This window comes from Rhinolophus hipposideros (genome assembly GCF_964194185.1).
Source record: "Rhinolophus hipposideros genome assembly, chromosome: 8".
NCBI lineage: Eukaryota > Metazoa > Chordata > Mammalia > Chiroptera > Rhinolophidae > Rhinolophus > Rhinolophus hipposideros.
Window position 1 is genome coordinate 11,853,308 of NC_138054.1, and position 13,457 is coordinate 11,866,764.

A 13,457-nucleotide genomic window follows, 5' to 3' on the forward strand; every position below is an offset into this window, starting at 1 on the left:
CAGCTAATTAGCCACATGAACTTAGTTTATTAATCTTCATGGCCTTCAGTTTGCTTACTCGTTCATTTGGGAGAGTCACATTCCAGGCCTAATTCTGTGTAGCGAAGTGGGTTTTAAAATGCTGTACTAGATAAATGTCCCAACTCAACTAGAGATAGTTGCCATTTCCTGTTTCATCGCCTGCATGGACACCACCACTCTGTTGTGCCCAGGTTTGTTGTTTAAAAGTCCTCATTGTCATAGCTGAAGAATGGACTAACTCTGTCTGAGTAACTGATTGCAGACCCCAGTCCCAATGTACACACATCCCAGGTCTCTGCTCTGTCTGTCCTGGAGGGAACTGACTCTTGAGGAAAAGCCAAAGTGGTTCTAATGGGCCTGCCATCTCCTAGAATTTTCAAAGGAAGTGACCCTGTTGGAGAGGCTGCCCTGGTGACTACAGCTGGAAGGTCCAAGGAGTCCGGATAGACAGACATTGGGATGTTTTCAGAAGTGTAGTTACAGCCCGAAAGGTTCTTAGCTTCCCGCACACTGTCACAATATTTCAGAGCAGGGGGTTGGTAGGCCTGGTAGGACACTTTGGTGGTGGTGGTGATCACGGTCTGTAGGGCTGGAGCACCTGGGGGGGGAGTCGTGAGGTACCTGCAGGGAAGCTCTGGGTTATAATAAGGGTGAGTGGCCTGGAACTGTCCAGGGTCAGTCCTCTCCCCAAGGCCAGGTTTTCCAAGAGCTGGTTTCCAGTCATGTTGTTTATAGGCGAGATCACAGCTTCTCTCGAAGGTGCAGTATGAGTTGACATTATATTGTAGTGCGTTCAGACGAACCCAGTCTGTGTCATTAGGCTTATTGCTGGCATCTTTATAAAGGGTGGGATATGGGTTCACATTTGTATAACCAGGACCTGCCAATTCATAGCTGCAAGGGGGCCTAGGCAAACAAATTCTTGAGTTTGGATATTTCTGAAAGGGTGGCATTATGTCTCCTTGAAAGGTGGCTAGGTCACAGGTAGCCTTGTAAGCATCAGAATTTAGGAAAGCAAAGCAAGGCTGCGCTGGAATAGGGAAGCCAGTGTCAGTAATTACATCTAACTCTTCTGGATTTTCTGGGGGAGGAATGTTGTTGAAATGTCCACTGTTGTCTTGATCCTGGCCTGCCTAAAAAATAATATAAATTGTTATTTGTAAATAAAACACAAATTGCAGGGACAACCTCACCTGTTAACAGTAGCCAACCAACCAAATGAAAATAAACTTCCAATTGGTGGGTTCTGTGTTGTGAGTACTCTGCTGCTCAGGTATATGATTTGGGTGCGTGGGGCAGGGGTTGCACAGCTTGAGCTTACTCAGGCCTGATACCGCACTGCTGAAGACGTGGGTCCACAGTAACCAGGTGGGGTGGGTTTGAGTGGCAGATGGTCTTGTTCCCCACACCTCTCCCGCCAACCCCCCACCATATGATGTTCATAATAGCTGAGACTCAGGAGCTTGACACAGATTTGGGTTCAAATCCTGTTGTGTCCCTCATTAATTAAAAAAGTACTTAACCTCTGTGAGCCTCAGATTCCTAATTTTTAAAGTGGGACTCAATAATAGTAACTTAAGTCTTTTGTGACTATTTCATATGTGAAACTATTAGCCCCTATGTGCCTGGCACATAGGAAGTGTTCAAACAATGTCTCTCTTATCCTCAGACTAATACTCTGCCTGCTTGGCATGCTTTGATTGAAAAGCCAGACTGGACCAAGTTGCCCAAATAAATTTTATCTGTTCCATGTAACTAACATAAAGAACATAAAGGATACATGTTAGTTTATTGTTGGCATGCACATATGTCTTTATTACCATTGGATAATTGCTCTTGAATCACAATGTCAGTCCACATTCTCACTATATCATTGACTGTGGAGATTGCTTTTTTTTTGAAGATGATGATGAAGTTAGAAACACTATCTAAAATGTTGATTCAATGACATTTTGTTAGAGATATATAATTTCCACACATAATCAAACCTTTCTATTTAATGTATGGCATTAATATTTCACATAATTACCAGTATTTTTTGTGATTAAAATAAACACAGACCACAGTGTAATGTCAGCTCCCCGTTACCTCTGGTTCTAGAATTCTCTTTTTCTGAGGTTGGTACAAAGAGGCCATTTGTCTCTTGTTGGAACTTCTTCTAGCTTCCGTCTCTGATTTACTCTCTGGTCTTGGGTGATCATGAACTCCCTTGGCCTGCATTAGAAAGGAAACGAATCATAGATTGTTCCTCTGAAGGAAGCTAGCAATGTTGGTCAAAAATCATGTCTTCTCCAAATCCAAAACACTAATTTGAAAAGATACATGCATCCTTATGTTCACTGCAGAATTGTTTATAACAGCCAAGATATGGAAGCAACCTTAGTTCATCAATAGACAAGTGGATAAAGAAGATGTCGTGCATACCGGGGGTGCCAAAAAATGTATACACATTTTAAAAGATGTTATCTATATATTCCTTTTCGAAGTTGAATTGAATTACATAGCAATGTGTAGTATGATGTTTGCTCAAAAGATGGCATTAATCAAATATTAATGCTAGCGTCCTTCATTGTATTACAGTTTCAACGCAATTTTTTTCCTTTCTCATAATGTGTATACATTTTTATGGCAACCTTTGTATATACAAAGGAATATTACGTGGCCATAAAAAAGAATGAAATCTTACCATTTGCGACAACATGGATGGGCCTAGAGAGTATCATGCTAAGTGAAATAAGTCAGATAGAGAAAGACAAATATATGATTTCACTTATAAGTGGACTCTAAAAAAACCCCAAAATAAACAGACAAAATGGAGTCATAGATACAGAGAACAAATTGATGGTTGCCAGATGGGAGGGGTTTGGGAGGTTGGGTGAAGAAGGTGAAGGTATTAACAAGTGCAAATTGGTAGTTACAAAATAAACACAAGAATGTGAGTTACAGCATAGAGAATATAGTTGATAATATTTGTAGTAATTATGTATGATACCAGGTGGGTAACTAGACTTATTGGGGCAATCACTTTATAAGTTATATAAATGTCTAATCACTATCCTGTACACCTAAAAGTAATATAATATTGAATGTCAACTATAATTGAAAAAAATAAAAATTAAAAACAAGTGATGTCTTCCTCAAGATCCCAAGTTGTTGTTTTCAAACTGCAGGGAAAAAATTCTTGAACTAAGAAACCCACATCAATAATAGACATCTCAAAAGGTTATATAACAGTCCTTTCACTATATTAAATCAACTCTAACTATAACGTGCTTCACTAACTGATGCCCTTACAGAGCACACAGTAGGTGGTCTAATTCCTTGGAGCCTGGGAAGGCCCTGGGAGCCCCGCACCTATTCCTGGCCACCGGAGCAGCACTTGGTTCGCTCCAGCGTTCAATATTCATCACAAACGGTGGGTGCCCCTCCCTCCAACAACAGGCCTACCTGAAAAAATATGGCACTGCCATCAAGCCGCCAGAAGTTGGTTACGGGATATCCGCTGTGCCCTCGACAGGGAATCAATTCCAAAGCGGAATGACAGTTGGGGCATGCTTTCTCTGCAAAGCCAGAGGGGAGAAGCTTTAATAACAGCCTTGGCCCCAGGCCCTTTTGAAGGAAGAAAGGGGACATTAGTTGAGAGGCAGGAACTCAGGAGTGCAGGGCCACCCCCACCCAGGCCCGTGGCCTCACTCTGCTGCTTCAGCCGAGCCTTGTCGCAGATGGCAGGCCGCAGCTGCAGGCGGGAGCCGTCGGGCAGAGCGCAGGCCCGCGCACACACCACCACGCCCAGGCACGACTTCTTGAGGATGTGGCCATTGTGGTTGTTGGTGTTGCGCATGGCCCAGCCACTCAGGTGGCGCTGCGCCTTCTTCTCGTCGCTGCGATAGATGAAGCGCACGTAGCCATCCGGCCACTCGCAGAAGAGGTCGAAGTGGGCTGGCTCCTGGATAGGTGCACAAAAGGATGGGCAGTCAAGTTTATTCAGCCCAAATGAGACATATTGCGCTTTTCATTTTTCCAAGCACTTTACAATAAAAACTGGTTCCTTTTAGCTTCAGAAATGTAAAACTCAGAAACCATGCCATTACAAAATGCTACTCATTCTGTCTGTGATGTCTTTCTGACAATTGGCTAATTGATGTTTATATAGTGCTTATCTTCTTAATGCTGGACATGTATCAATTCATCTATACTTCCTAAGACACACAGACAATAGGTAATATCATTATCTCCATTGTATTGAAGAAGAAATGGAGGCCAGAAAGGTGAATTGACTTACCCAAGGTCACATAGCTAGTAAGACCTAACTCCAGGATTTGAGCCCTAGCAATTTTATTCCAGAGCCTGCTCTCCTTTCTACCATGTTATACCACTTCTTGTGTGTTTAAATATTGAAAACATTTTCAAGTATCAAAATGCGAGGGCAAAAAGTGGTTGGAATGCTCTCTCTCTGACATTCAATTGAGCCTGTACTTTAATCCAGCACGTTTTCTTCAAAACTCTTGGCTTTATCTTCAACCTGTCAGTCACACCCAGAGCATCATCAGAAAGGCAAGAACAGCTTTCCTTACTCCTCCCCACTTAACTCTCCAAGTTTACAAAGACATTGTGATGAAGGGCATAACCATCAAGGTAAACCCTGCTGAGCACTGTCCCCAGAGCAACATGGATAGTTATTCTCTACAAAGACCCAATGACCGCAATAGTAAGTTACATCTAAAACACTGAGCACTGCTTTACTACTTCAGATTTGGTGGTCTTGGTCCATGTTGTACATTATTTACACTGCAATGTCATTCTTCTATATGAGTTTATTATAAAATTATCCTTTAATTAGCACTTACTATTTACCAGGTATTCTTTAGGGAAGAGGTTGGTAAACTATGGATTGTGGGCCAAATCCAGCCTGCCACTTGTTTTAGTATGGCTCACAAGCTAAGAATAATTTTTATATTTTTTAATGGTTGGGGAAAAAATAGTTATATTTTGTCACATAAAAATTATAGGAAATTCAAATTTCAGTATCTGTAAATGAAGTTGTATTGGAATATGGCCATGTCCACCCATCTTTGTATTGTCTATGGCTATTTTCATACTACAATGCAAAACTGAGTATTTGGGACAGAGACAGCCTAGCTCATCAAGCCACATTACGCAGTATGTATAACCCTCACAGCAACCTTGCATGGGCATCATTACTCTTATTTAATAGATAAGGAGGTAGAAGTTAGAGAGAGAACCTTTTACAGTGGCATAGCTGGGATTTATACACAAGATCTGTGGCAGCCAGATCCTACTGGCTTTAGTGGTATGACAGAGGCTCAGAAGAGTATTATCACAGTAATAAGACATTTGCACCTTCTCTCCCTTCCATCCCCCAGGAAAACCAGATCCAACATTTGCAAAGCAAAAGTATTCTCAATTGGATAATTCAGACTTGCATACATTATGAGTATTGTATATTCTAACAGTTATAGGTAAATGGGCAATTTTGCTTCCAAAACCACAGGGATATTGTTGAAATCATTATTATTACTAACAGGCATTATCTTTTCTTGGAAATATTAGAATTGACATAAATTACTAGATTGACTTCAAGTCAGTCAGAAAGGAAATATAAGTTCATACTAAATGCTAATATCCTCGTTGTTAAAGTGAACATTTCAATTTAAGGACCTTAGTAACAAATTGACAATTTTCCAGAAGAGAGTATTACTTTAGCACTGCCTGTAGGGGTACAGACTAGGCCCCTAGGTCTCATGCCAGCTACCAAACTAGTGACACTGAAAATAAAGCCACAGAGACTGTATTTTAAAATTAGAACAAGAATGGAAGATTCCAGGGTTGGGTTTCATTTGTCCTAATGTGTTGGCACATGTGAGTGCACACACCCCCCCACACCCCCATCCTCCCCCCACACACACACCCACACACACCCACATACACAGACAAGCATGCACACACTGAACATCATAGTAGACTAGATTGTTAACTAGTTCCGCTACTTGATGACAGGTAAGTAGCCTGAGACTAAGGCATATTCGGGAGCAATCTCCAGGCCACACAGCTAGTTTAGCTCTTCCTCCCTCAGTTAGCCAAAGCAAGGCTAGAAGCCAAAGTTTCTCCAGTTCTCCTTTTATCCTTTAATGTGCCTGTCTCTTTTGAGATGCTGCACACCTTCCTTGCTTAAGAGCCAGTCTCCAAAAGGAAACATAATCCACAGTTACATAGGAAGTCTAGAAAAATGCTTGCGAGAGAAGCCATCTTTCCATTAGTTAGATGTGTCTCTTTCCTAATATGCAAGATTCGATTTTTTTCCCCCATGAAGATTTATGTGGACCAAAGTCAGTGAGAAAGAGATGTCCTTGCTGTAGTGAGGTCCAGTTTCACAAAATGCTACAGTGTGACTCTAAAGCAGACAGACTTTAAAACAAATATGCACATCCAAAAGAAAGCTCTGATCGCTGTGAGGCTACCCAATCTTGCTAATGAATGGCTATCCATCTGAACTCCCATATGACACATAGATGCTGAATAACGGCCAAGTCTCTTATTCCTGTGCCACAACATTGCTGCAAGTCTATCTTTGCAAATGCTCAGGAGGCCACTCTGACTCTCCCTCCACATACACACGTTTTGAAGTCACTCCTCAGTGTTTGCCCCAAACCAATGAGATCAAGCCTAACTGTCCAGTTCATTCCTTGGACTTGTCTCCAAACCACTTTGTTCCATTAAAACAAAACGAAAGAAAATAAATTCACCTAAGGTGATTTCCTTGTCATTAGAAAGTTCAGAAGTTACTTCCAAAATCCAGATTCTGGAGGCTCCCTGGGAACCTACGCCTGGTTAGCATGTCTATGGAGCTGCCTATGAGCTGTACTTCATCCAGGACGCCTACCTAGGGTGTCTGAATTGCCCAAGGGGTGCTATTTGTTTCAGATTCCGGTCACCACAATTTACAGGCGTATCTCACAGTTTTACTGCGGGAGAAGCAGTGCACCTGCATTTGATGAGATTCTCCTCTACCTTTCTCATGGATTGCAAAGAATGGATAAAGAGAGAATCACCGGATTTCTACCTTCGTTAAAGGAAAGTTAGGAACAAGGAGTCCTGTTCCCGCCAGAAAACTGGGAATGTGGAGCCTGCTACTTTTGGTATGTTTTTAGACAAACGCAAGGAAAGACCTGAGGGAAGACATATCTCTAACCCCAATTGTCCCAATTGTCCAATTGTCCCAATTGTCCGTGTGTGTGTGTGTGTGTGTGTGTGTGTGTGTGTGTGGCCTGGGGATGAGGTCTGTCCAGTCTGTGCAAGGACTTGAATGCCATCCCTCCTTCTTTGGATGAACAATGCCACATTATCCAAAGACGCCTCACGCACCTGAGGCATCTGCGGATCGTTGATGTCCCAACTGAGCTTCATCCCGTAGGAGCGCGCGCAGTCCGCCGTGTGCCCCGCTTCCGCGGGCATCTGCCCACCTCGCTAGTGGTCTGCAAAGACCCTGAAGGATAGAGGAAGAAAACTAACCTAGAGGTGTGCAAGGTGATTTTTTTTCTCTCTCTCTCTTGTTGAGAGAGAGAGAGAGAGAGAGAGAGAGAGAGAGAGAGAGAGAGAGAGAGAGAGAGAGAGAGAGAGAGAGAGAGAGAGAGAGAGAGAGAGAGAGAGAGAGAGAGAGAGATTTGGAAATGCAGAAGCGGCGGAAGCGGGGTAAGGACCGGCGCAGAGCTCTGTTCTCGGCCGCGGTGCTGAAGGTCCGCCCTCAGTCAGCAGCATCAGGGCCAGACCGCTGTCTGCAAGTTTATAAAGACACACCTGACCCTGCTCCGCCTTTCCTCTCTCTCTCTCTCCAGCTCCCACGCTGCAGGCAGCAGTTAGGCCGGTCGCCCCCTCTAGGACAGAACTAGGAACAGAGCAGGAGGATGACCTGAGCCCTTGGGGTAACAAAACACTGAGACTAGATGTTAAGGGGCGTGGGTGGGGGTGTGGAGGTTGGAATGTCTCATTTAAGTTGAACTTCATTTCCCCCCCCTAACCTCGCCCCGCCTCTGGGGTTTTGGATTGGGCTTCGTTGGAAGCATACGAGACACTGGCTTTTGAGCGAAGTCCCCTGAGAGCCAATACTCAATTCCCAGGCAGCGCGGAAACGGTGGGCCCTGAAGTCTGAGGACCCACGCCCACCGGGCTGGGGCAGGCCGTCTTTGGGCCTCTACTACGGGCTTTTGCGGTAGCTGTCGTGAGTGTCCCGGAGTCTGCGCTCTTTTGTTTGTTTATTTGTTTGGGGGTGAGGGGTGATGTTCGAGGGAGTGCTCGCGGGCGTGCCCCCAAGCTCCCGGGGGCCGCGGAGGGACCCGGCCTAGTGGGAAGAGTCCTGGAAAGCGAGCCTGAAGAAGGTGGGGGAAGATAAGCTAAGAGGCAGGTGGAGGAGGCGGGAGGAGGTGAGCTCCGCGGCCCGGGCGCAGGAGCAACCGCAGAACGCATAGCGCGCTCTCTCGCCTCCTCTCCCTCTGAGCCTCAGTTTCCTTCTTTGCTTGAACGAAGGATTGGGGCTCGATAGGTTCTCAGTCGCCATCCACCTGACACGACCCTTTAAAAATCGGCGGTGTTGGTATTGTGGAAATACCGCGACAAAATCGTGTTTACCCTCATTCCACCTGGGGAGGCTTTCTAGAGACTGCAGGAGCTAGGGGAGGGGCCACAGGACTCGGAGGGCTCCCCAGGGCCCAGACCAAGCCTTCTTCACCTGTTTTCCACCTTACTAGAGCGAGTCCAGGACTTAGAGCGGCTAATAAAAAATGCGATTGAAGTGACTTAAGTCGCTGATTGCCACGCTGAGCGGCGAGAGAAGATGGGTTTCCGGAATTTATTCCCGGTGTTTTGTTTTGCAGGCGGCACGCTGGGGTTCCCAGCTCTAGTCAGAGAGGAGCTGCTCCCGCAAGGCCGAGCAGTGTTGCAGGCGCATGCTCCGAACCTACGTACCTCCAAACCCCGAGACTGGGGCGCCCTAGACCTTGGCCTCGCCAAGCGCGCGCGGGTCGCACGGACAGGCCGCGCGGGACCCGGCGGGGAGGGCGCGTAGGCCAGCACCTCCTGCAGGATTAATCTTTTCCTTTGGTGACAGGCGGAAAAAGCTGATGAGATGTAAACCCACAACCTGTGCTGAACAACGGTCTACGCCCCGCCCCGGGTACTCTCACCTCCCTTACCTGACTGGTCCAGGGCACAGTCAGGCTTGTCAGAAAAGTTGCCAGATGGGAGGGAGGCTGAGGAGCTGGGTGGAAAAGGTGAAAGGATTAAGAAGTACAAATTGGTAGTTATAAAACAGATACTGGGAATATAAAGTACAGCATAGGGAATATAGTCAATAATGTAATAACTATGTACAGAGCCAGGTGGGGACTTATGGGCGATCACTTTGTAAATTATATACAAGTTTAACTACTATGCTGTACACCTGAAACTAATATAAAATAATATTGAATGTCAACTGTAATTGAAAACTAAAAATTAATTTTAAAAAAGTTCATCTAATAATGAAGTGCTCTTCGGCGCGGCCAGCCAATCATTGGTAGCAGGTCAGCGGAGAACTCCCGTGAGGGGATATCGCAGTTTTGGGCAGTTCCACAAATTTTCTTCTTTCTCTAGTTTCAATCTGGGATTCTCCTCCCAAGCAGAAGCGAAATGTCCAAGCAGAAGAAAGTGACATGTTCATCCCCCAGCCTCCTCTGCTTCAAAGTTCTCATATCCTGAAAGGTCGTGTCGGTCAGGGTTTCCAATTAAAATCATTCTCTTAGTCACCACGAAGGTCTGGGAGTAAAGGAATGAGTGTCCAGTCTTCACCCACTAGTTTCATCCACAGATTTTCATCGTATTAACTGACTGCAGTAGGTTCCTGGAACTTCAGTCATTCGGTTGCTTTTTATTAATATATGGTTTGTTTTGTCTTTCAAACGTTAAAATAATTAACACTTTTTTTTACAAATCGATGTCGTTAATTGTGATAGTTTAACATAATATGTACATCAAAATGTTTTTTACATGTCGCTGATTGTGATAATTTAACAACATATACATTAAAAGTGTGTGTGTGTGTGTGTGTGTGTGTGTGTGTGTTTAAAGGAGGGCGCAGCTCACAGCGCGGATCGAACTGGCAACCTTGGTGTTACCAGCACCACATTCTAATCAACTGAACTAACCTGCCACCCCTAAAATGTTTTAAATATAACTTTAAAAATAATTTAAAATCACCTCTGAGAATGCATAGAAATTAATTTCTGGTCTTGTAAACCCTGTTAGAATATTTCTTGTCTTTATAATTTTGGGATGTTCCTAGGGAGTCCTTATCCTTCAAAAACACAAATAAATGCAATTTTTAATGTTAAAACCAAATAAATTAATCATATACTTTTCTCTAAATGGATTATGGTGTCCAAAGAAATGTAATAGAGTCTGCACCATATTTAGTTTGAGAAGAATTTATATATGTATTCCAAATTGCCCTAAAAATTTGCTCGATAAAAGATGTTAGTAAAATAAACGAATCAAAGTGAAAATATAACAAAATAAAAATAAATGGTGGTGTTGTCTATTATATTATCTTTAATTTCTCCTGAAAATTTGAATGCACTAACAACCATATAGCTTGGAAGGATATATTTTCCCCAAACGTCTGAAAATAATGGATTATAAAGTTTTACAATTTAATATTAATAATTTAATATATTACATGTGTTATTGTATTATTATGGTCACTAAAAGAAAATGCATTTAAACTGTATTTAGGTTATTATTACTATCCTTCAATTTTTTCCTGCAATAATATTTGCACTGATTTAGAACTCTATATTCACAGCTGGCTTTTCCTTGATTACTATTTTGATATCGTAAAAGCCCATTAATTCAAAAGTAAGGAAGAAGGCTTTGAATTTGCTAGGTTGGGATTAAAATAGGTAAATTAACGTAAGTATATTTACATCATATTTGCCAGAAAACGGATATGAAGAGCTTTAAAAATACGTATCATTTCGAATGGGCTGGAACTGTGTGCACAGTCCTGGGTCGACTAGCTGAGATTTATTATGTTTTGCTTGGATGCAAACGAATGTCTGCTGTAAACGCAAAGGGGAGGCCTATCATTGTAGAATTTTGCACACAAATAATGTTTAAATGACTTAGTTCACATTCTTTGAGTAATCTTTCTCTTAAGGTGTGTGTGCGCGCGCGCGCGCCCAGATGGCCTGACCAGGACTGCTAGTTACTTGCTAGCGCATCTTGCGCGTCAAATGCCGGCATCTAGTATTCAGGGGCGGGTTCATCAATTAGACTTCCTGTCTAAGATTGGAATCCAAGAACCGTGGTTTCCCCAGCGCTCGGGACAGCGCCTCCCAGGAGGAATCTCGGGAAGCTGAGCCGGGCGCAGGTGCGTGGCGCCCGGCCCGCCGCCTCGGGATGCAGGCGGTAAGTGACTTTGGGAGGACCCGGGCACCCATTTAGCTCGGACCTCCTCTGCACGGCTCAAGGGGGGGCGCGAGGGCGCGCGGTCCATCCGGCTCTGGGCGCAGAGCTGCTTCGCGGGCCACCATCCCCGGGTGCCGGGGGACGATCCCTTCGGGGGTCCTTTGAGCGTTCCCACGTTCTTAGGTTTGCTTGGAGTTTATTGTGAGCTTTCAGTGACACTACGAGGCAGGGGAGAAACCTCTGGTCCCATGCTTATAACGCTCTCGGGGAAGGAGAAACTGAAGAATTTAATGTTTGGAAGGCAGTAAGATGGTTCTTTTCAAGTTGCTTCGGATGTTTATTTACCCAGCCCGTTTTCCCCTTGCTGCGTACTTGGTGCAGTGACGTTCACCCCCCCGGGCGCCAGATTTGTGGTTCCAAGTGCTGTGATTTCAGTTAGCCCTCCCAGTCAAATGATAATCATTAAAACGCCATAACCCGTGGTGGGTCATGGATTGACACCGCCAGTCCTGTTTTTAAGCATCGCTTTAATTGAATACACTGCTGGTGAAAAAAAAAGTCAGTCTGGGTTTTTGAATTCACCCTAATTTTCATATTTATTAATAACGACTGTAACATTGTAAAATATGCTAGCGTTTAAGGATTTTGGCCAACTGCATGTAGAAGTAGTACTGTTAGCCCAAGCTAGATTTATAAAAAATTTATACAGCTAGAGAATATAGTCAATAATATTGTAATAATTATGTGTGGTGTCAGGTGGGTGCTATAGGGGGATCACTTCGTAGGTTATATAAACATCTAACCACTATGCTGTACACCTGAAACTAATATAATGAATGTCAACTCTAATTGAAAATTTAAAAAATTGAAAAATAAAACCTTCTTTAGAAGAAATCGAAATTTTATTGTGTATTACACTTTTTAATTAATTTAATTAAATTAATTGTTGGGATGAAATGAGCAGATGAGAAGCTGTTATTTGACATAGCATAATGTGTTGTGAAAACCAGGATGGTAGACCCAGGGATAACTTCTCGAAGAAAATGTGTTGTTCTGTAAATTCTCTTGTGGTGGTTGATATTTGATCCTTGAAGTTTCGGTATAAGTCCCAGAGTCATTTAAAATTAATGTTAAGTCAGACATACATAGTTTAAACTCATGACTGGGCCTCAAATGCACCTTTAAAAACTATTTTACAAGCGCTTATTCTAAAAGCTTCATTAATTCAAAGCTTTTTTATTTTATAGTTGACATTATAGTTTAAATTTACCTATTTTGTGTGGTTGTTTATTACAGTGATGTTTGCTTCTTGTGATTGTATTTGTCATAGACAATGCTAGGGAAATCTGGATAACTTTTTTTTTTTTAAGTAGTATCTTAGACTTATAATCAAGGGCATGAGCAAACAAAAGTGTTTGTTTAGGAGAAATATGAAGCTTTGTTTCTTGTTTTATTTTTAAAACTTGAAATGCATTTCTTAAAAAATAAAAATTGTTTTAAAAAATTGTTTTAAAAAAACCACATCTTTTTATTGTACACAGGAAAAGGAAGGCCCTTTGCAGTCTGTTATGGAAGATGATGGAAGTGGAATGGCTCAGGATGCTTTCTATGTAAAGAAGTTAATTTTGTCTTTGTTGTGTGTGCCCTGTCTAGTTCTGTGTTCCCTGGGCTATCAGCTCAACAATTGTTCCTCCAGTTGTTCAAGCCAGAGGCAGAGAAATCTTCTTTGCTTCCTCTCCTTCCCTGATCTCCCACATCTCATTTATCACCATGTCTTGTCAATTTTACCTTTGCCTATCCTACCAGTATCCTAGTCTAAGCTATTTTGTGCCAGGCAGGCGCTATTCTAGATGTAGGTTGGCAGTACTGAACAAAATGGACACAATTTGTGCCTTAGCGGATCTACAGTCTGGCAGTGGGCCTAAGAGGCAGGTTACCAACCAAAGGAAAGTAATAGGAAGAAAAGGAACAGGTTATTG

At 43.1% G+C, this 13,457-nt stretch overlaps 1 protein-coding gene across 1 annotated transcript; it reads right to left on the reverse strand.

The window, feature by feature from the left end:
- Nucleotides 1-221: 221 nt before the first annotated feature.
- Nucleotides 222-7,494, reverse strand: GCM2 (glial cells missing transcription factor 2; the record flags this gene model as incomplete). Its single annotated transcript, XM_081055826.1, has 5 exons — nt 222-1,154; nt 2,110-2,235; nt 3,469-3,581; nt 3,715-3,967; nt 7,405-7,494. The coding sequence occupies 5 exons, from the start codon at nt 7,492-7,494 to the stop codon at nt 222-224; spliced, it is 1,515 nt and encodes a 504-aa protein (XP_080911952.1).
- Nucleotides 7,495-13,457: the final 5,963 nt, after the last annotated feature.